This window comes from Acanthopagrus latus, chromosome 20, assembly GCF_904848185.1.
Source record: "Acanthopagrus latus isolate v.2019 chromosome 20, fAcaLat1.1, whole genome shotgun sequence".
Taxonomy (NCBI): domain Eukaryota; kingdom Metazoa; phylum Chordata; class Actinopteri; order Spariformes; family Sparidae; genus Acanthopagrus; species Acanthopagrus latus.
Genome location: NC_051058.1, coordinates 17,871,298 through 17,894,612, shown reverse-complemented (window position 1 = coordinate 17,894,612; position 23,315 = coordinate 17,871,298). Strand labels below are relative to the sequence as shown.

The 23,315-nt window shown below is 42.2% G+C and overlaps 1 protein-coding gene across 2 annotated transcripts; it reads left to right on the top strand.

Moving 5' to 3' along the window:
* The first annotated feature begins 474 nt into the window (after nt 1-474).
* On the top strand, nt 475-14,906 carry timp2a (TIMP metallopeptidase inhibitor 2a). 2 transcript variants are annotated; one of them, XM_037081542.1, is made up of 6 exons: nt 777-906; nt 9,069-9,169; nt 9,260-9,368; nt 11,343-11,467; nt 12,777-13,005; nt 14,693-14,906. In XM_037081542.1, exons 1-5 carry the CDS (start codon nt 777-779, stop codon nt 12,972-12,974), a joined length of 663 nt encoding a protein of 220 aa, XP_036937437.1. In that variant the 3' UTR covers nt 12,975-13,005; nt 14,693-14,906. The 2 variants fall into 2 exon arrangements, with proteins under 2 accessions (XP_036937436.1, XP_036937437.1); XM_037081541.1 differs by having other exon boundaries at nt 475-906; nt 12,777-14,906.
* The last annotated feature ends 8,409 nt before the right edge of the window (nt 14,907-23,315 follow it).

The window sequence follows — 23,315 nt, the reverse complement described above, 5'->3', positions numbered from 1 at the left end:
AGGAAAAACGTCATTATTATGAGATAAAAGTCACAATTTAGAGATAAAACGTCATAATTGGGAGACAAAAAGTCATAATTATGAGATAATTAAACAAAATTATGAGATAAGACGTCATAATTGTGAGACGAAAAGTCATAATTATGAGATAGATAATCACAATTATGAGATAAAACGTCATATTATGAGAAAAAAATGTCATAAATATGAGGGGGAAAAAGTAAATAAATTAGTTTCCGTGTCATTCTTTTCTCTAACTGGCTCACATGAGCTTCCGTAGTTTGGATGTCTTTTACTTTTCCGCAGTAATATAGTATCGTGACATCTTCACTTGTACTCGAGTGCTCTCCAGCAGGTATCAGACTCTCAGGGAGCTCTCGGTCCTCTCCGGTGCTGCAGCAGCTCCGGTGGATCGAACCGGAGGACTCAGCGCCCCCTGCCGGTTCGGCCGGTACCGCCGGGGGGAGGAGCCGCTCGGGCAGCTTTATAAAACCGCCTTGATCCTGGAAACGAAAACAGTCCCGACAGACATAAAGACAGGCAGGAAGACAGACAGCTGCCGACACCAGGAGAGCCAGGAGCCACCGAGCGCACTGAGCCTCACCTTTGCACCGGAGCGGAGCGCGCGGACCGTCCCGCTGTTGTTGACGTCGCCTGTCGGTAGAAACGAGCGGAGCGGAGCGGGAGGCTGCTGCCGCCGCTGGAGCTACACTGCAACGCATCTGCGCAGCAGACAGCAACGAAGAGGCTGAAAAAAACGTCGCAGTGTTTCTAAAATGCCGTTAGCCGTTAACGGCATCCTTTGCACGCTCGCGCTGCTGGTCCTGTGGCGGTCGGAGGAGCTCGCGGAGGCGTGCAGCTGCGCCCCGGTCCACCCGCAACAGGCGTTCTGCAACGCCGATGTAGGTGAGTACAGCACCGGGGACTGTTGTTGATGTTGTTGTTGTTGTTGTTGTTGTTGTTGTTGTTGTTGTTTACCTGGCCCATGTTGCAGCAGGCTGCTGCACGTCTGACCGGAGCCACAGCGGCCGCTCACAGCCGCTCTGCCCGCCTCAGACCGGGGCTGCTGAGCGGGCTCAGAGACGCTTCTGGAAACCGCTGGAGAGCCCGGAGCTGGAGGGTGTCTGCTCAAGGCCATGGCCCGACAGCGGGGACTGCATTCAGACTGCAGACTCACACTGATCCCATTGTCATATTTTGTCACGTCATGGTGACAAGTAGACCTCCAAAATGACCAAATCTACGTTTGGGCAGCACAGGAATATAAATAATCTGACGCTCAGGTGTCATGGAGGCAGCCACAACACACACGCATCTCAATATCAAGGTTAGGAGTTAAAGTGCACCTGTGTGACTCACTGATGAGTTGATAATGACCCTAATGAACTTTATCTTCCTGGTTTCATTGTAATATCTCATCATGGTCCCACATGAGAGGGCTGTGCTGTTGTGTCTCAGGGTGGAGGTGCACCGTTTGTGTCCAGGAAGCAGTCTGAGCCCATCACCGTACATAATGTCTCAGGTCTGGAGCAGGGTGGTGGTGGTGTGTTTACCAGGCTTCACCCTCAGCAGCGTCGCCTCGCTTCTGCAGGGCAACGTGGCACAAGAGAGGGAAAGAGCATAGAGGAGGACAAGGGATGGAGAATGTGAGGAGAAATTGAGCAGGAGGAGGAGGAGGGGGTTCAAATCTCAACCACAGAATATGTCACACGGCGAGCTTTTCTCCCGTCTTTTTCTTTTATTTCCATTCCTGCCCTGTTTCTTCCTGTGAGGGGTGGTGCTGGGAGGAATTACAGGAATGCTACTGGGGTTTTCCCAACTTTTGCTCCGGTGTAACGCAGGGACACACACACACACACACACACACACACACACACACACACACACACACACACACAAACTCAGGCTACAGATGACATCTGGCTGTCAGTCCAGGGTGTGTTTCTGGGGGAAAAAAAGGCAATAAAAGTCACGGTCAAAGTTAAAATATGCATGGTATCCCACACAACTTCATCATTTCTTCCTCTGTTCTCACACACTTCAACATGCACGACTGTGTGTGTGTGTGTGTGTGTGTGTGTGTGTGTGTGTGTGTGTGTGTGTGTGTGTGTGTGGATAAGAGCGTATTGCAAAATGACCAGCTCTATATTCAGCTGTGACTCAATAATTCACTGAGGTTGCAGGACTTAATTAAACAGGATGTCTCACAGAGGAGGTGTGTTTGCTCTGCTCATGATGTTGTGTGAGATTTTTTTAAAAAGGGCGTGTGAGTCATTCCAGCTTTGGTCCGTCAAGGGGGTGGATGATGCGCAGTTTAAGGCAAGAAGTGGTCGAAGTCATTGTCCGGCGAAGATTTCAGGGCGGACTTGAGGATGAAGTTGTGGGTTTTTTCGGCAGATCAGATAAGAAGGCTGGAGCGTGGAGAGAGCAGAGGCAGGGCTGAAATGGGGTTTTGTCGGGTTGCAACGTGCAGAGAGTCAGAATGGAGTCGGTTGTCTGGTCGCCCAGAATGTGCATGTAGGCAACAACAGAGTGACATTGTCAACAGTTATGTGGTCTGACATTTGATTTTTTTTTTGTTGTTTTTTTTGTTCTTTTTTGGGTGGAATGGGATCCCAGACCGTTGGTGTGTTCACACACATGAAGGGACCGGCTCTAGTCGGTGTGTGTGTGTGTTTGTGTGTCACCTTCTGTTTTCATGCTTGATGATGCTCCAGCAGATCAGACCACAAGCCATAAAGAGCCAGCAGTGTCATCCACCTACCACACAATCACACACACTCACACACAGTCACACTCGCATGTTCGTGCGTAGAGACAAACATCCTCCTTTCGTATAAATCTGTCGCCCACAAAGGGGAACTTCCCCGGCAGCCCTGCCCAGTCAGACTGGCCCGAGGCTGGGCGGGCGAAGACCAGAGCCACCCTGCTGTCTGCGGGAGTGGACATGCAACAACACGTCTCCATTTATGGAAATACACAAGTGTTTTCATCATGAAAAGTACTTACCACGCGTCATAAAAAATGAGGCTGAAGTTTAAAGGAAAAGCTCACCCAAAGAAGGAAAACTCAAGCCGTCACCCGCATGCTGAAGGAAAGTCAGGTGAGGTTTTGTCATCCTCTCATCTGGAGCTTCACAGCAAATCGGCGTTAGAGCGTTCTCCTGAACAGCTGAAGTAGATGGAGACTTGTTTTAAAATGCAACAGTAGACTAACAAAAAAACCCCCCCACAACATAGCTTTATACAGCTCGTCTGTAATCCAGGTCTATGGAAGCCCTGAGATCCCAAACTGATTGTTCACGCCGTCAACACACGGACGAGATCGTGCACCCGTTTCAGACAAGGGGCGCTTTTAGCTCAGCAGCTACAACATCTTGCCAAATCAAATTGGGGATCTTGGGGCATCCATAGACTTAGATCATGCTGGACAAGCTGTTCGCAGAGTTTTTATTAGTTTAATTTTTTTTTTAACAAGTTATCATTTACTTCAGCTGTTAAACACGATGCTGCAGCACTGTTTTGCTGTGAAGCTCCTGAAATGTTTTGTGGAGTCCGAAGCTTCATCTGACTTTACATCCGCATGAAGGGCGACGAGATGATGACCGAATGTTCATTTTTTGGTGAACTGTTCCTTTAATGCTATGACACAACGCCTCATACTGATCAGACGGTCTTAGAGGATCTTTGAAAGAGTTGGATGGATCATTTTGAACATTACACAAGCCGGAATTACAGACGATATTTAATTTGTGTTTACAGAGACATTTTTCACCAAATCCCTTCATATATGGCTCATGAAGAATTGATTAATAGGGAAAAGAAATGCACATTTTGAACAAATGACTTCACTGGAACATAAAGCTGCACATCTGTATGATTCAAATGATGACGTCTAATGTGAAAGGAGTCACTCGAAGCGATGAACCTACAGAGAGTTTTCACCCGACTGAAATTCCCCTCCTTTCTTTGCAGCCTTGAAGCGTTTTCAGCTCATTGTTTTGTTATTCTGTGGCCCACATTTTGGTCCAGTTCCAACACACTCAAATCAACATTGCAGCAGAAAGCAGCTGTTTCCAGTGAGTAAGCTCCAAACTTCACTGGTCACTACGCTCTCTGCACCAGAAAGCAGCCGGGCACAGTTAGCTGGTGAACACAGAGGAGCGTTTAGCAGCGAAAGAGCCAGATACTGCCCTCAGGAGGTGGTAGGGACCAAAAACGGAGCTAAAAGAGAGTGAACGTTGGACTTAAACCTGTCAGGTGGACTGAAAGATGACATTAATAATGTTGTGTTGTATCAGCTGGACGTAAACAAGCAGCTGTTTGCTGTCTAGTCAACCTAAAAGGTGATGATATGTTAATGCTGTGTTTATATCTCTGATTCCAGCTTCTTTAAACGTGAGGATTTGCTTTTACGTTTGTTTTCTGTGAAAAACAAGAAATCTGAAGAGCTTGTCTGAGGTCATTTGTTGCAGCCCTAATTATGATATCATGTAAACACAAATAACACTATACTTGAATTAAGAAAACAGGCCAATATTGGTTGATAAAGTCTATAAAACGGCTCATCTCTGGTCAGATGACAGGTTAAACAGACGGCCCACATGCGCCTGGAGCTGAAGGAACCACAGCAGGAAAGTTGGGGATGATTTGGTGGTCACTGGAATATGAAAAAAGAACTGGATAGTCATGCGGTGGATTGAACAGGGGGCACTGAGGATGTGGTGTGTGTGTGTGTGTGTGTGTGTGTGTGTGTGTGTTCATATGGGGTTTGCATGGAAAACATTGCGTAGTGCAACTGATACGCATGTATAAGTCATTAGACGTCGTCCCGGTTTGGGAGGGTAGGGGAGCAGTCTTGAATGTGGGTCAGCTGGTGGTTTCTGAAGGGGGGGGGGGGGCTGCTCCTGGCCGCTGCTGATCAGACGACTTCAGGATCAACCTGCGGTGGAGCTCGGGGCCCCCCGCAGGTCCCCCTGGTTAGTCGTGCTCTTGTAGCATCACGCTGTGTAGTCTGCAGCCTCCGCAACACGCTGTTTAGACTGCACAGGATCCTCCGCTCCGGCTTTATTGCAGGAGGGGAAGCTGAGGAGTAAACACGCCTGCAACACCAGGTGAAGACAGATAAGCTCCCACAATAACACCGCATCGTGAAAAAGCAGCGCAATCTCCCCCTCAGTGTCGTGTCCCGCTGCTGATTCTTTGCTCATTAGTTTGTGGCTCCGAACGAGGTCAGGAAATGAGAGCGGAAAAACTGAGAGGAATGCAGGAGAGAGTGCCAGCCAGGTATACTGCTGCTGTGTGTGTGTGTGTGTGTGTGTGTGTGTGTGTGTGTGTGTGTGTGTGTGTGTGTGTGTGTGTTGGAGTGTGTTTATGTGTGTACCCTGGCTGCTGCTCCATATTTGCATAAGCACCAGTGTGGAGCCAAAATGCGAAAGGTTTGTTTGTGAGGATCTGGGCTGGATTTCTCTGAAGCGATGATGAATGACTTCATGAAGCCGTGTATCAGCGCTGATAGCCAGTTCATTCTTGTTTCAGCTCCAAGGAAATAAGAAAAAAAAAACAAAAACACTGGATTCATTCACATCAGACTCAGAAATACTTTCATAAAATCTTTCATTTCCTTCCTCTCTTTTTTTCATAGTTAATCAAACCTTCAGATAGTTTGTCCCAATTTAAATGAATCTGTCCTTTGCATGTCAGTTTGACAAGTGCCAGACTGAATGTTGGGAAGAAGGTTTCTGCCAACCACGGATGTGTTGAAACGTCTCATTTCCTCGTGTTGCAACTTTCTCGGTCATGGTTGAGGAAAGTCTCATGATTTGGCATAAAGCACCTGTTTTGTTTTTTTTTTGATGATTTTTAAAGACCAGGTGGAAAAAAAAGTCGGAACTTCACCTCATTAATCTGAAGTTAACCATTTATCAAAGCACACAGGTAATGGATGTTGTGTCGTACAGTGTTGCAGCTGAGTACCATCATGACCGCCTGCAGGTTGTCTCTTGAGATGTAGCAGCAGATGTAGATAATCATGACTGACGACGTGTTGTGAACTCCAGTGGGTGGAAAATAAGTTTGTTGTATTAGAGGTTACACACAGGAGTGTTCTGATATTTGTCCGTCTTAGAAAACAAAGGAAAAACTGTCACCTGTGCTCGGTCACATGGCGATGGAACGATGGTGCATCCAAACTACACACCTGTTTATTGATTGGCAGACTGCGTGTCACTCGTAGCTCTCTCCATTATCAAGGGATGTGCACATTCGTTAATGCATACACATGAAATTTTATCAACATTTAATATTATGAGCAGCGGGTGTGAACGATGCTACTGAGCTCCCGTCCTGACCGGATGACACCGTGCTAACCTGGTTGGAAAATGAATCAGCAATTTTTCATATTCGGTTATTTATTAAGTATTTTATCAAACATTATCAAAAATTTCCTGTTTCTAGTCTGGAAGGAAGTGATTTGCTGTGATTTTCGTTGCGTATTTGATTATTTATTTATTATTATTATTTATTCGCCTTTTTTGACATCAACTAAATGAATAATGAGAGTAATTGTTAGTTGCGGCACTAATTGCTGTCATAGTTACATGTGCAGTAAAGCATGCTTCTTCAGGATCAGAGCGAAACGAGGGGGAAGTGGTGAAGGAAGGAGCAGAAGAACGAGAGACGCTATTAACTCTGGGAGCCATGAACCCCCATTTTTGTGTCTGCTCCAAGCCATAAACTGAACCCAAGGGTGTAAGAGCAACAGCAGTCAACTGTGTGTGTGTGTGCATGTGTGTGTGTGTGTGAGAGAGAGAGAGTGTGTGTGTGTGTTTATCTATGTGTACGTGTCCTCTGTGTTCCTGCTTATTTTATGTTTTTTTTTTCTTGTCTATTGCTCATATTTTCCATTCTGAATAAATGCCCTGAGCATAGCTGAAGCTTGATGTAGTCAGTCAGGCCATTAAAACACACACACACACACACACACACACACACACACACACACACACACACACACACACGGTGAGAAACATGCCTCTGGCCCGCTGTTTCTCTGTATATCAACTTTCATGTTGTATTCCTATTCCTTAATTCTGGCCTCTGACAGTTTTCTGGTCATGTTTCGAGGCACAAGGTTTGTTCTGCTGGCCAACTAAGTTTATGTGTCTGGCCCTCGTACAGTTTTGAACCTGATGGAAACCTTTTTTTTTTTTTTTTTAGTTTGGTTTTCATTGACTGGGCTACTGCAGGAGCCGAAGCTGAGCTACCCAAGCTCGTTTTATTGTCTGTGCTGTGCCTCCGTGTGGTATGTGCTCATGAGACTTGAGGCAGCTGTTTGGGCCGTCGTCCATCTGCCCTTTTGTCAGACGGAGCAGTGGTGAACAAGAATCTGACCCCTGGGTGACGCTACAATTAACAGCTTTCAGTGGAATCATGTCATGATGTTATGACCCATTCATTTAGTTATCTGCAAACTATTTCGATGAATCATTTGAGTCATCATACTCTCTGGTGTCAGTATCTTTTTGGGAGAGTGTTCTGTTCCCGGGTTTGGAGCTATTGCTACAAAATAACACAGTGTGTCTTGTGAAATGATAGCTATGTTCACAATTATCTGATGCTTTTATGTAACTAACAATACTATACAATCTGTAAAATGTTCATTACACAACATACACCCTTCATATCTGGTTACTGTTTATAAACTGAACACAGTTCCGATAAAGGTTGAAGTCATCGGCATAATCTTGAGATTTTTACTGGAATCTGTGACAACGTTATTCAACAACACATTTAATAGTGATTACAAATGTAGAAAGTAGTACAGTTACAGATATTGGACAAGTCAAGATTAGGCTAGCTGTCAAATTAGCCTCGTGGTTTGTATCTCCAGTTCAGGAAGTACAACACAGTAGGCTAATGAATTGGAAAACTGTGAAATCCCATCAAGGTAGCTAGACAGTTATATTGTGGACATTAATACAGTAACAAAGAAATTGTACAACACAACAACATTAGCTAACTGTCAAATTAGCCTAATAGTTTATCTCCAGTTCAGTAGGTACAAAACAGTTGGTTGATAAATCAAATAAACATCCACTTACAGTAGAGTCCACAGGAGTCACAGTAAAGAGTAAAATACACAACAGTTCAACAAACAGTTCAAATGTTGTATTAGCAGAACGGCGCTGTACAGCTAGCGAAGGGGCTACCTTCATTATCAGTAAACTGATCATAGAAATATGAAATTCTCACAGATTTACCGTCACAAAAGACCTTTTTTAACAAAAGACAGTAAATACAGATAACATTTTAAGACGGGCATTTGGGAGAAGATGAACGATGTGTGTCAATATATGCTTAGTCACAGATCTGACAAAATGGCGTCTGTAACATGTGGAGCTCTGCCAGTTACCGTTTCTCCTAGCAACAGAATGTTCGACTGAAAAGGACTGCTGGCTGCCATTTTGTTATTTATATCATGATATTATCAATTTGTGACTTTCATTTTATCCGTTCGCTCAAATAGGTAGAGCAAATCACTGCGACACACTGAAATGTCAATGTCAAGCAATGTCAGTGTTTTGCAAGGCATTGCATAACAACGTTGTTGTTGTTCGAACAATGTTCCTTTTCAAGTGGTTGCCAGTTTGTCGCAAGACCTTATGTCTCTAATGTTAGCCAGCTAATGTTAACGTTGCTAAAGCTTGCCAACTTATGTTAGGGAAGTAGAGTATGCTGGGCACATTCTGTAACTTAAGTTTTTTGTTTTGTTTTGTTTTTTTCCACACAATACTCCAACTACCAAGACTGTTGATGCTGACAAAACACAGATACCACGTGATAGCAGCAGTGTTATACTGGAAACTGGAACCATCTGTCAAGAGTTCTAACAGACATAAACAAGATTTTTTATGTTCCAGAGAACACATATCTGGTTGCATCCTTTTTTATTGGAAATTGTTTTGTTTTCCTTGCATCTACTTTCTGTCTTGTGACTGCAGGATCATGTAGCATCTTGTCATCTGACACAGCTTGATCTTGATCTTGTTCTCTTTGTTTCCCAAACAGTGATTCGAGCAAAGGTGGTGGGAGAGAAAGAGGTGGATTCTGGGAATGATATTTACGGGAACCCCATCAAGAGGATCCAGTATGAGGTCAAACAGATCAAGGTTGGTCCTCCTTGTATTTTAGATTTTAAAGCTCAGACTGTGTCTCCTTTATTCTGACCTTTCGACCCCCTGGCTGTGGTTTGGTTCCAGATGTTCAAGGGACCTAACCAGGACATCGAGGCTGTCTTCACTGCTCCTGTGTCCGCTGTCTGTGGAGTTACCCTGGACGCTAATGGCAAGAAGGAGTACCTGATCTCAGGTGTGTATAACCAGATTTTTGTCTGGAATGAAGGCAGTGCACCAAGTTCCCGGAATAATTACAGTATTTAAAATGTGTGTTTTTGCTTTGTGATTAACTAAAGTCACTCCTTCAGTATACAAACGGTTACAGGTTTGCACGAGTAAGACATCTTCTGATTTAAATTTTGTTGTGAGAAAACTAAGAATCAACAAAACAAAAAGTGAAAGAATGGGAAGACAGACAGACGGACGGACTGATAGGAAAACCACAGGAACGCGTTGACAGACAGATAATCAGATATCGACCTCCAGGTGTAAACAGCCTGGCAGACAACCCTGAGATCGGATCAAGACTAACGGGACATTTTGTGTGTCGGAGGAGTGACTGTTTATGTTATTATGGGTAATGACACGCTGCTTGCTAAACCCTGTGGAGACGGGGAGTGACCTTGTCTGCAGCGGTACAGCTGGAGCTCCTGAGAGATGTAAATGTACCTTATTGTATATCTTGTTCTCTGGGCTCGAGGTGATGACCGTGAAACAAAAATGAAATATTTATTCTATGAGATAACATCCTGAAGGGAACATTCTGTAGCTGATTAGATGTATTCGTCTCTAGTGACTGTCTATGACCTTCTGTTTAAATTTACTTACACCAAGGCTGCATAATTATCTATCTACATAGTCTGTCTTCATATTTCTAGACCAGTAACGTTAAAGCAGATATAATCAGTATTTTCATACCAACAATGGATCATGTAACTACTTGTAATGTGAATGAGGTCACTAATTATGATGAATCCTCAGTAAAATATCACTGAACTTTTATAATCCACCTCAGGTCTCCAGAGCTTTTTAACAAATTGTTGCTCATTGTTTTAGTTTTTCCAAGCCACAACTTTTTTTCTGTTTTGGTTCAGTCTCACCGCTCTTATTGTGTTGCCCTGAGCTAAAAAAAAAAAACCCACATAATACCTCCTGCTCAGCATCAGACAGCAGACAGACACAGTTGGCAACTAGCTGATGAACACTGTGAAGTATCTAGCTGGTAAAGAGACAGACTTTAGGAGGTGGTGGAGACCAAAATCGGAGCTAAAAGAAGAGTTAATACAGGACTAATACAAATTTCCAAATGATTTCTAATAAATGATAATGGTCCTTTGTAACTGCTGTGCCTCTGTGAACAAGAACATCATGGATAAGAAATTATCCAACACTCAACCCCGTCTGTAAAACTTGGATATTTGTTATTACACTTTTGGTTTGTTCAGATCCACATTTTGAACTATTCCTTTGAATGTTTGTATGATAAGCCTGGCTGCTGTTGTTATTGAGAGCCGCAGCAGAAATAAGACATAGTACAGAGAGAATAATGATGTCATACATGCTCTGGTTTCCCCATCGCAGACAGAGATGCACCCGCAAACACTCGGGTCTAATTACATAGAGTTGTAAGAGGAGGAACTGCTGAAGCCAGCGTTTCCTGTCTGACTTTTTTCTTTTTTTTCTTTTTCAAGATGTAGGACTCCAGCAGTGGGAAAGTGAGTCAACTTTCTGCCGACCGTGGCGTCTTTTTTAAAGCGATTCATCCTTTCTTCTGTTAGGGGTTAAGAGTTACAGTGAAATGTGAGTCAGTCCCGTCTGCCAGGACACGCTGCGAAGACTTGTTGAGAGTTGCTCTGCAGACAGATAGTAATGAAGCAAAGAGCACGCGGACGAAGCAGAAATATTGTTTTGACTGGTGCCGCTTGAGCATCAAACAATCCTCGCCGCTCACGTGGACGGGTTATCTGTGGCGTTGCCTGCGAACATTTCCTGTCTGAAAAGTAACAGATTTTTATCAGAGTTACCTGTGATTCTGCGACCTGACGCATCCATATGGATGCATCGAGAGCTGGATGTTTGCCTGCGTGTGTGTGATCTTGTTATGTCTGAGTCGTCCGCCACCTGTACGTCATTGTGAAGCCTTTATCTCTGTTCCATTCCTCTGCAGGCAAGGCCGAGGCCGGCGGGCGCATGCATGTGACCCTGTGTGATTACATCATGCCCTGGGACACCTTGAGCAACACCCAGAAGAAAGGCCTGAGCCAGCGCTACCAGATGGGCTGTGAATGCAAGGTAAGACCGCGGAGGACTGTGTGTGTGATTTATCTCCCATAGTTTCCTCTCCTGGAGGACAAAACCAGACATAACTGACAAACAACTCCGAGGAGACATGAGCCACAACAACAGCTGCAACAACACGCATCAGAGCAGTGAGTTAGGAAACGGATACAGAGCAGAAGATTTGCTGCTCAAATTAGTTTTTAGTATTGACTAAACAAACTCAAGCTACCAGTCTGGATTACTAGCTGCACGGCTAACTGGGCTAACTAGCTAACAATAGTTACAGTTGGCAGCAGTTAACGATTAATCTGGTGATATGCTGCCCTCTGTTTGTTATTTGTATGAATTCAGCAGGATGCCACTTCTTACATGATGCACCTTTTTTAGAGTGGCTTCTCGTTTAACTTTAAATCATAAGATTGTTTTATTCTGTATTTCATGCAGACAGATTCCCGTCATCCAGCAGCACCTGTGGTTACTGCTGGCCTCACCGTGTGTAGTTTAATACTACAGCGAGGACCTTGAGCAGCTACTTTGATGAGAATAAAACAGCAGAGCACCTGGTGTGTCTGTTCACAGTGCAGCCAGACAAACTTGTGTTATTTTCTATAAATAAATCACAATCTGCCTTTCCCATCGTGCCGTCAGCAGCCGCCATCTGATTTCATGCTGGACGTGACACCACAAGTAGTTTTCCACACAACAATAGGACTTGATTACCTGGACGGAGGAGAGCTTCACTGGACAACTCCTTGCAGCTGCGTCCTCTTGTTCCATTACCACCCTTCATAAAAAAAAGATGCTATAACCGAATGTAAACGGTTCATAGAAAGGCTATTGAAGGAAAACAAAGTCAGCTATGAATAATATAAAAATCGATGATTATATCTTTTTGAAGTCTTTGTGAAGTTACACAAGGTATGTTATTTTAGTATTTGTACCAATACTCATATAAAAATGTTTCAAGTAAAACTACATACAGATGTCTTATAATGATTTATTTGTATCTCGCTCTGGTTTGTCAGCTGACATCATGAGACTGCAACAAAATAAAGTCATGAAAATTTAAATCTTCATTTAGTTTTTAGCTGCTGTCTGTTGATGAACAGGCCAGAACATGTTAGCTGTTCAGAAATGTGGTGATGAAATCTGATCACAGCATGATTATCACAGCAAACATCACACAAAAATGAAGGACGATGAGCGTTATTTTGGGGCTGTATGTCTTTCCTTGTCAGCCATGTTTATTTGGACCCACAATGCCCCATAATGCACATCTTTTAAATTATTTTTCTTATTTTTTCTTTCCCTTTAACACCAGATCGTGCGCTGCCCCTCTCTGCCCTGCGAGATCTCAGCTCCTGAGGAGTGTCTGTGGACGGACCTGATGATCGAGAAGCAGGTTTACGGACGCCAGGCCAACCACTACGCCTGTATCAAGAGGGCGGACAACTCCTGCTCCTGGTACCGTGGCGTCTCATCGCCCAAGAAGGAGTTCCTGGACGGCGAGGAGCCTTAATCACACCTGGCTGCGCACTGCGAAAATAAATGTAAATGATTCCATTGAAATTCTTAAGATCAGGCAAAGAGATTTTTTTGATAAAAAAGTTAAACTAATGTGACTTAAAATAACCTGCTGGTCTGAAAACAACCTTCGGCCTCTCTTTGTGTTCGTTTCAGTCAGAAAAGGCAACATTTCAACCTCAGCGTCAGCTGATTACAAAGAGGCTCAGAGGTTGTTCTCAGACACAGCGTCTATAAAAGCAAATAAAATAGCATCATGAGACATAGACTGGTCAAGTGATGATGTAACTTCCTCCTGAGGCTGGCGTCAGGAGGATTTAAACTCCTCGGTGAGACAGAGCACTTCCTGCCCCGCGAAGCTCTTTAAACGGCTCTGCTCTCCGACTCCACCAATCAAACCCCCCCCCGGCTCTACAACGGACGATCATTCGTTACCCATCGTGTTTCTACTTTTATTACCTCATTCTCCATTTTATTCCAAAGCCAAATTCCAAGTTGCCTTTTTTTAAATGATTGTCTCCCTCTCTCTTTCTCTCTCTCTCTCTCACTCTCTCGCTCACTCACTCTGCGAACACTTAATTAGTTAATCTCTCGTCTTCTCTGCTGAGAGCTGTTTGGCCACTGGTGACGTCGGACACCCACGACACGCTTTAACTGTCTTTCTTTAAAAAAAGAACATGAGTCATCTTTGCATGGCTGATCTCCTCCTGGTGAAAATCTTTTTCTCGTGGTGATTTTGTCATTTTTTTCTAACTGAAGCCTGTGACCGTCGCAGGCCTCACTGGACCAGTCTATGCAGCGTAAAAAACAAAACAAAAAAAAAACAAAAAACAGATGAACGCTCTAAATTTAAACCTGCTCTGAGGTTAAAATCACAGAAAACAAAAATCGGAAAACCCAAATTTCTCCTCATCTCGTCTTCATCCCTCCCAACCTCGTTTGCCCCACTATGTAGCTGTACAGTACCTATGCATATACTTTTGTTGTTACTTGATGATTATTATTTACTGCATTAGAACTAGATTTGCACTTTTTGAGGATGAGTTCCAGTAAAGACAAGAGCCTGAACACTCTGATGTGACAGATAATATAACGCCCAGACCGACAGATCCACCTCAGGTGCAGATTTTTACCTATTTTGAGTGCTTTCAGTGGTCCATATTCACAAACGCGAGCTTATTCTTGCTATTTCTCATAAACAGATAGAATAGTACGTGCAATGAAAGGGGGGAAAAAACAAAAAGCGTGAGAGGTTTCGGGATATAAGGGATCTTTTTGCAGATTTTATGTGTGAAAGGGAAACAAAAGGAGCTCGTGGGATGTTATTTCAGTGTCTTTGTATTGTCTGTTGATTGTAAATGCCAACAGCAGTTTCATGATTTGCCAATATATCCTCGCAAGACGGTTAATTTCATGAGTAATACGGTCGTTACACGCTTAATGTTAGCTCGTCTTTCCTGCTCCTTCCAGTTATTAATGAAAGCTTTATCGCCGTCATAGAAAGCAAGTTACTCAATCGAAGTTTACAGTGCTGTTTTATACACCTCAAGCTACATTAACAAAAAAAATATATATATGATGGAGTATTAGAGGCATAATTTAAAAGTAAACTCTTTCCATTTTCCATTACTTTGTATTTTTTCAGTGTTATAATTATACCTGTCATGATTTTTGTGTGTTTTTCTCCGCTGTCTTTGTCTACGATGTCTGTAGCTGTAGTGTCGAGTTCGAGAAGGTCCTCTTGCGCTGGAGTAACGTGAGAGTGAGAGAGATTAATCCTTTCTGGGGAGGTGTGGAGGAAAGAGAAATGGGTACCTTGTGTGAATAGAGGACTGTGCATGTGTTTGATGCTTTGTGTAAGTCCGGGCGAAGGACAAAATATTCAGTATTATCAAATAAAAAAAAAAAAACACGTTTGAAAGAAAGAGCCCCGCCTGTGTGAGTCATTTAGCCGGAGACGTGTTATCGAAAGTACAGAGGAAGTTAAAATACATTCACACATTTTGAAACAAACTTATGGTTGGTTTGCTGTCTGTTTGTCTGCTAACAGAACATTTGATGTAATTCCACATTAAACAAACTTTATCTGTCTTTCAAAGAAGCAATCTGTCAGAACTGGCCACCTGCCTGACAAGTAGGTGGCAGCAGATCTTAGAGTAACCGCTAACTGCTGCTAACCGTAGCCGCTGTTAGCCACTTAGCTCAGTTTATCATGCAGCTAGCAGTTGTTTCTCCTGACTGCCTCGACTCAAAGTTCAGAGCACTGATGATGATGATGATGATGATAAAAGTTAAAATACTGCTACATTTATTATAATCTCTCTTGAGGGGAAAGTCTGAGCCAAACTTCAGGTCATGCCATCAGCAGTTGTTGAGATATGGATCAAATATTGGAGTGAGCAAGATGCCTACGATAAATAACATTTCATAACAATGAGCCAAGCTTTTAAAAATGTTTGATTATTCAACAACTTTATGGTCACCTATCCATATTTTCTTTGTAGTCATTGATATGCTTATTTTTTCATTTTCATTTTTCATTTTTTCATTGTTCTTCAGTTGCTATTAGACTGAACAAAAGCCACAACAAAACAACAAATAAACAATAAACACAAATGTAAAATGGGGGACGTTACTCCCTCTTATCACCTTGATCCATTCTTTTTCCAGCCAGTCGAGCCCCCAAAAATATCATCTTTTCTCCATCCATTTTTCCCTAGAATCAGACGCGGGTCCCTGCTTTAGTCCTCTATTTACATTCTTTAATTAAGATGTCTTCCTTCAGTTCATCCAGAACCACCAGAATATTTAATGCCATCAGGGAATAAGAATTTATTCCCACCGAAAAAAAAGAAAGATAATGCAAATTCTTCACGTCGCACTGAATTTGAATTCTAACCTCCAAACTCTTGTACTCTCGGTATGTGAAGCAGTCAGCCTGGGCCCTGATTTGGCTCCCCGTTAATTTCCCAGAGTGTCTCTGGTGTGCTTCAGATACGAGGACGGAGTGAAGAGGCCCGTGTAGACAGAAGGGCAGACAAATACGCTTTAATAGATGTGGTAATCGACTCAGCTAGGAAAATATTTGAGTAATGCTCAGGCAGAGCCCAGAGCGAGCGGTTTTGTCATCTCTGTTCATTCTCTCCTCAATGATGTCAAACAAGGATGGTGGTGATAATCATCCCGGTGTCAGAGGTGGGGGGCCGTTTACCGGGCCGGGTCAGTGTTTCTGAGGGCGGGTGTGAAGTGATCGGATGTTTGGAGAACAGTTGGGTAACCTTTGAGTACGTGAGGGATGTGCTGCTGCAACCTTTGCTTTGCAATCCTGATTACCCAAGACAGAGGAAACAGACAGGAACACCTGATTATTATTAATGAATTACGAATCAAACACACACTAAATACTTTAATACATGTTGTTGATCCGAGGCAACAGGAATTCTTCTCACCACCACACCCTCCAGTTTCTTTTTACTCCCTGTTGTTTATCTGATGGATCAAAGAATGAGCTGAAGGGAATATCTCATGTTGCGTGTTTTTGGATGGAAACATACTTCATTAATCTGAGTATTCCACACCTTTAAATCAATATCAAATCGGATTACCTGTGCTGTCAGGTGTCAGTTGTGAAATAATTCACACATTTCCACATTTCTACTGTCACACTTGTAGTTGTGATGCCATCCAGTGGCCACAAGAGGACACAGCAGCCACTGAACTCCTCCACCAAACTGAAGTTACCTCTACTAATCCCATGTTTTCACACACACTTAGGCAAGGTATTATAAATTATAAAGCTCATTGTAAGTGCATTCAGAGCTTAATATCAAAATACATGCCCAGAAACAAGTATCACATACAGGAGGATATAATGAATAAAGAAACAAGAGGAAGAAAAGCACAAAAGGACAGAAAACACTCCACATCAAGCACACAAATACTCACTTAGTAATTGATCATAAGCCTGAAAAGCGACTACAGCATTATAACAATTCAATACAATATTATACTGATATTAATAACAGGTGCATCATCCATATTTTCATGTTTCAACACCCACATGATTAAATAAGGAGTCGAGTCAGAGGCAGCTGTCAGAGGAAGAAACGCCCCAAAAATGTTTGAAGTTTCCAAATAACTTTTATCAACATGTGATTCTGACACCAATCTGAAACATTTCTACATTAAGGGTTTGTAGTTTTTATGTGAGAAAACAAACATGAGATCATTTTGTTCAACAACAGACCGGTTGTTCCTCATACATATTGACATCGGGTTTCTGTAAAGTCTGATCGCTCAATTATTCCCAAAATATGTCTTTCTCCCCCATAAGTGTCCGACTTTCTTCATCCTAAAACCCAAATTTTCAAGTGTTTGTCAATTTCAGCCTGCAGAGCTCAGACATTTAAATGAGATTATCTGAAATATACGCAGTTATCAGTCATAATCCCGCATGGATCCAGAGTAGACGCATGTTTTGAATGATGTCTGCTCAGATTCTACATCATAAAACTGAACCCAGTGCCGTCTGAAGAACATGAACTTGAACACAGCTAAACTTAAAACTCTGTCCTTCTCCTCTGCTACAAAGAGGAATAGCTTAACCGAGGAGAAAGGGAGCTGCAACACCCACACACTTTCTCAATGGCCTGGGGAAATAATATCTGTCTGAATTGCCATTTCATTTATTTGAATCGCTGAGAAATATGAAGTGTGGGCAGCAGCTCAGAGCTGCTGAAATAAGGCCAAAATGTCACACAATTCAGGCCATGTTCATCACTCTTACAGAGCATCCTTTAGTGGATTTTTGACCTCATCTTTAACTCTGAATTCCTCCCGACAGACTCCCTGACGGCCTCTGTTATCTAATCCTTTTCAGCAGCTAACACTGACATTGACATTTAGTTACTGCTTTCATCAGGTCATGAATATATTTGGTTTTCTGCCATTTCCAGCTCCTGTGCTAGTGGTATAAACACCAACACTGTGCTGGTGCACCAAGCTCCCAGTGTGGACCTCTAAATGCATGGCTAATTGAGCTAACTAGCTAATGGCAGCTGCAGATAGCGGATAATCTAGTGATGTGCTGCCCGTCTGTGTGTTTTGAGTATAGATTAAACATTTTCTTACATATTTCACCTTTAGAGGTCGGGTTTGTAGGATTAACGGGCATCCAGCAGATTTCGACCAACTGAATACCCCTCACCTCACCCTCCCCAGCCTAGCCTACAGCACAAAACTACCATAGCTGCTAAAAACATGGCAGTGCATCCTGTGATCGTGTGAAAAAAGACCGGCTCCCTTTCTTATGATTCAGTTTCAGAACATCACTGAAACCATAATTATGCAAATAGATGCCCCTAGATCCTGCACACTGGACCTTTAAAGTTACCATTGGAGCATCACGGTGCGTAACACATTTAAATATCTTTGTAAACGAGAAAAATGTCATAAACAAACAAACAAGAAGTAAACAATCCCTGTGAGCGTTTTAATGAGTAGAAGGAAGAAACTACGAGGACGAGGAAAGACGGTCGCCAACCTTTCTCGATCTTTTACTTTTGGGTTGTCATGACGACCTGATGAATTTAAGAGAAGAGTCGAGGACATCTGTGCTGAGAGGTGAAGTGGAGTTAAAAAAAAACAAAGAAAGAAGATGAAATATTTGAGCGTGGTGGTAAATTTGTATTATTCCCGTCAGAAGGCTGAAGATGAAAACAATATAAACTATCATCTGAAAGTTCTGTAACATGTTTCATGCTTTTTGTCTGACTTTCATTCTCAGCCACATGTGTGTCAGCAGAGGGTTTGTCTTCCTGGCAGACACCACTCATATTGAGAGAGATTACACATCCCAAGATGAGAAGAATGATGATTTCCTCACCTTCAGCAGGTCAAATTTATACATCCTGCCAAAAGACATTAATCACCCAACATGTGAATCAAACAACAGGAAGCTTTGACTGCAGGCGGATTTCATGTCAACAGTATATAAGTGCTCCATTTAAAGGAACGGTTCACCCAAAATTGAAAATTCAGTCACGATTCAATTTAATGTCTTTTCTTTGTGTACTCTGATACATTAAAAATGACATGCGGTCCCTCCCAGCCTGTAAGCCGCATGATGGAAGAAAAAAAATAATAACATTTTTTCTAAAAACAGTAACACAGATAACATAAAAACTGACCGTTTGTGGCACAGTGTGTTAAAGGTACATTATTTAAGATTTTTAGGTTAAAATCTTCAAAAATTAACAAATACATTTTGTTTAGTGCCAAAGACGTGTTGTGATGCAGAGATATGTACTGAGGTTAGCATGCTAATCGGTTGTACCTTAATAGTAAGATAGTATACCTCAGTCAGTATATCTTTTTTTGTTACACATGATGTGACTGTAAATAACTTCTATTCAAGTCAGTTTTGCTTCTCAGCGCGTCTTGAAACTTGGATTAAGTCAGATTAGCTTTATGGACCCACTGAGTTTGTTTCAGCCTCCTATTTTTTACATCTTGAAATAAGTGCTTACTTTCATCTTCAGTTGCTGTAAAGCTCCATAAATGTTTTGTGAACTATGAAACTTCACCTGAGTTTCCATCATCATGAGAGTGAGAAGGTAAAGACTGAACTTTTGTTTTTGGTGAACTGTTCACTTAGGAACAATCAGAGCGTTTACTACAAATCAGAGATAATTACTGTACTATAATTACAATTATTTGACTGTTAGAATTAATTTAGAGATAAACTTTGTTGATCATAACCGTGTTCTCCCTTTTGATATGCTGGCTGTAGAGTTTTGTGCTTTACATGCATGGTGTAAGCGATATGCAGCAGCAGGCAGCGCAGCTCAATAGGATAAACTGCATATATCATCTATATATAGAAAAGTCCATTTGAACTGAAATCATCAGCAGCTCTGCCCCGATGAAGCCTGATGCTGTGGAACCAGACTCTCTCTCCCATTTTCTTTATTTTATATGCAAATCACATAAAAGTTCACTGCGGCTGCTTACGTCGCACCGCCTACTCCCTCTCTGTTTTTCAGTACCTCCTGCCACCTGTGATGTTGGGTGTCTGGCACTAGATCCGCATACATACACTGTATTTTAAGACTTTGAAACTCATAAAGCTCATCAAAATGCCTCGATTTGAAGACGTTCCTGTTTGTCAGGAGTCGATGAGGTCAACAGAAAGAGGTCAGCTCTACAGAGAGACAGGATGGAGTGGAAATGGAAATTAATGAGTGAAAGAGGAAGGGAGAGAAGGAGTGAGTGCAGCTGATAGGAAATGTAGTGCAAGTAAAAGTGTGGGACCAGAGCGGGACAGTCAGAGGATCATGAAGTATATTGTGCATCAAAAGAGCAAAATCGATCTCAAAGGCAAACCACGAAGGTCAGTGATATCGCACTCAGTCACACAGTGTTCACGTAAATAGCAGCACTAGTCCTTCATGGCAGATGCAGAATATAAATAGCTGCAGTTATAGGTCACACAATGCCCACAACAACAACTGAAGTTTTTATGCTGACTTCTTTCTTCATCCAAAAACACACTAATCAATCCCAGAGCTTTTGTTTCCGCTCCAGCTCGAACTCTTTTTGTTTCTTCTACTTCCTGTTTGTTTTTGTAGATCACGCCTCGTGTGTCATGTTTTACATTACTCTTTGTGTCTTTATGTTTCTTCCAGCCTTTTTTGATTGCCCTACTAGTTTATCCTGCGTCTTATGAGTGTTTCCCAGTTCCGTGTCCCCTGTGTTCGTCATGTTCCTTGAGTTCCTGCCTGAGGTCCCAGTTTGTCTTTGGTTTGTACCTCTTTAAGTCTCAGATTATCCTCATCCTTCTGTTTCTGCATTTTCTACTTAAACATTGGATTTCTGGATTTTTGTTCTTCATCCTCATGCATCCTTGTGTCTTACGTTTGGGTCCCTTTTTGTTTAAACATAACATAAGCCCTTTTACAAACATGGCTAGCTAATGTACCAACTTTGATTTTGCATTTTTCACGTTTGCTTCTGTCCATCACCCAGTGTTTTATCTGCCTGAACGACTTGTATAAACTCTTTACAGTACCAGATGTAGAAATGGATAATTTGTTAGACCTCCTCGCTAACAGATACCAGTCACACCTCCTTCACTCTAATACTGAACACCAGAGTCCCGCAGGGTTGTGTCCTCGGACTCTTTCTTTCCGCACTGTGCACCCAAGATGGCCCTCCCAAACATCAAGACAGCGCTACTGTGAGGTACAACACCACCATCATCAGCCGCATTACTAACAACGACAAGAGTTCATACGGGGGTGGAAATCTAAAATCTTGCAACATGGTGCAACAATCTGAGAACAATTTGCTCAGTGTTAGCAAAAATCAAGAAAACCATATGAGGTGCCAGTTCTGTGTTGCAGAACCCAAAGGATATTAAAAGACAACACCTGCCACAGTCTGTTCACCCTGCTGCCGTCTGACAGGAGATACAGAAGTATCTGCTGCTGTTACCACCAGACTGTGGAGCAGCTTCTTTCCTCAGGATGTGAGACTCCTGAACTCATCATCACCAACATGAACAGTTTATTTTTGTGACTCGATTATTATTTATTCATTAAACACAACAGGAATTTAAATCATGTGTTGCATATTGACATTTCATTAAATTTTGAATCTTCAATCTTTTGGTATTAACTTCACCACCATATTTTGCTGTAATTTACTTAACACATTTCAATCAGGTTTTCATTTCACCAGCCAAACCTGAAACATCTTTTCTCACGGTGATGTACGTAGAAAACCTTTAGTTCAGTGTCTGAGAAATAACTCACCACACTGAGTTACATGTGACCCAGCAGCCACATGAAGGCATGGAAATAATTTGCACCTTTGCATCTGACTCATTTGCATCACTATAGTAAAGACTACAATTTACAGCAGCTGCTCAGATCATTATCTGTCTCTTATTCTGCTGCTGCTCAACTATCTCCACAACTACATTTTACCTCACTGCTTCTACCAGCATGTGCTGCTGGCATATTAAGTTAATTTGCGTCACTTAGCTGCACATTATGTTCATTAAACCTCCAAGCATACAAGAGCTAGGTGTTGTAAAAACAATTTATTTTTGCGCATTTACTACCACCGATACTAACTGATTATTTCTTGTGTCGTCATTAAGCTTCCATCTGAACAGTTGCTCCTCTGTACTCAACATTTTATGGGGTATTTTTGAGACTAGCTGGTGTTTTTATTTTGTCAGATTACACACAGATATACTCAAGAGCTGCTGTGCTTGAGTACAAGTTTGAGTTAATTTGGCAGCAACGGCTACAAGTCACTTTGTAGATTGTTTCCTTAAAAAACTGATGTCAAACCAGAAGTCACAGAGAACAAAACAGAGGTGTGCTGAGAAAAAGGGTGGGAAAAAGACAAAGACAAGAAGTGGAACGTAAAACAGGACACCAGGATATAATCTACATAAAAAAAGAGACATAATAATAACCATGATGATAGATTAGATTCCTCTTACTGCAGTTTTGGTGGTAAAACAGTTTGCAATCAATATGTTTTAATGATTAAAAAAAAAAGATCATCTGAATAATTTGGTTTTGTTTTGACGTCATAAAAGCATCTGACACAAAATATATATTTATTAAGACTCCAGGCAAAGCATACAGATCTGATTATGGACACCATATGTAGAATATTCACATTTATTCACATTTTTACCCTTTGTTATTGGACATACTTCATTTTTAAACAGCTAGATACATTTTAAATGCTGTTTTTTATTGTACAGGAGTATTTTTTATTGTTGTTACTCACAGACTGTTAATCTATCTTCCATGGATGATATGTAACATCACGTACGCGTCTATACGTGTTTATCTGTGTGTTTTTTACTCAGCTCTGACTAAACCGGGCTCTGATGTGTGTGTGGGTGTGTAACAGGAGGATACGAGGTTGTTGTGTACATTTGTCATCACTTCCAAGAATACTTCGACAACTGCTCAAAGTGACACAGCAAGTGGGAGTGTGTGTCCACATACAGACGAGTATATGTGTCCTTTTTATTTTCTCTAAACATCCAACAGGTTTTTTTTTTTTGTGTGTGTGTGTGTGTGTGTGTGTGTAGTGCAGGCGTGGAGAGTGTGTGAGCGAGGTCAAGTGTGTGAACAAGAGGAGAGAGAGGAGGGAGGAGAGAGAGTGAGAGGAGAGAGTGTTTCTCTGAGAGTCTGTCAGAGTCTGGTGGCAGTCGGGAGGGAAAACACTAAAAAGCTTCTTCAAGGGCCGGAGCTTTAACCTGCCTCTGATTCAGCCTCCGCTTAATTCAACATGACGCCGAGATGCT

Excerpts from the sequence above, each read along its gene's own strand:
- timp2a (XM_037081541.1), top strand. The coding sequence starts at position 777 with ATGCCGTTAGCCGTTAACGGCATCCTTTGCACGCTCGCGCTGCTGGTC. Across the intron at positions 9,369-11,342 it reads GAAGGAGTACCTGATCTCAG|GCAAGGCCGAGGCCGGCGGG; the intron begins GTGTGTATAACC and ends ATTCCTCTGCAG. Across the intron at positions 11,468-12,776 it reads AGATGGGCTGTGAATGCAAG|ATCGTGCGCTGCCCCTCTCT; the intron begins GTAAGACCGCGG and ends CTTTAACACCAG.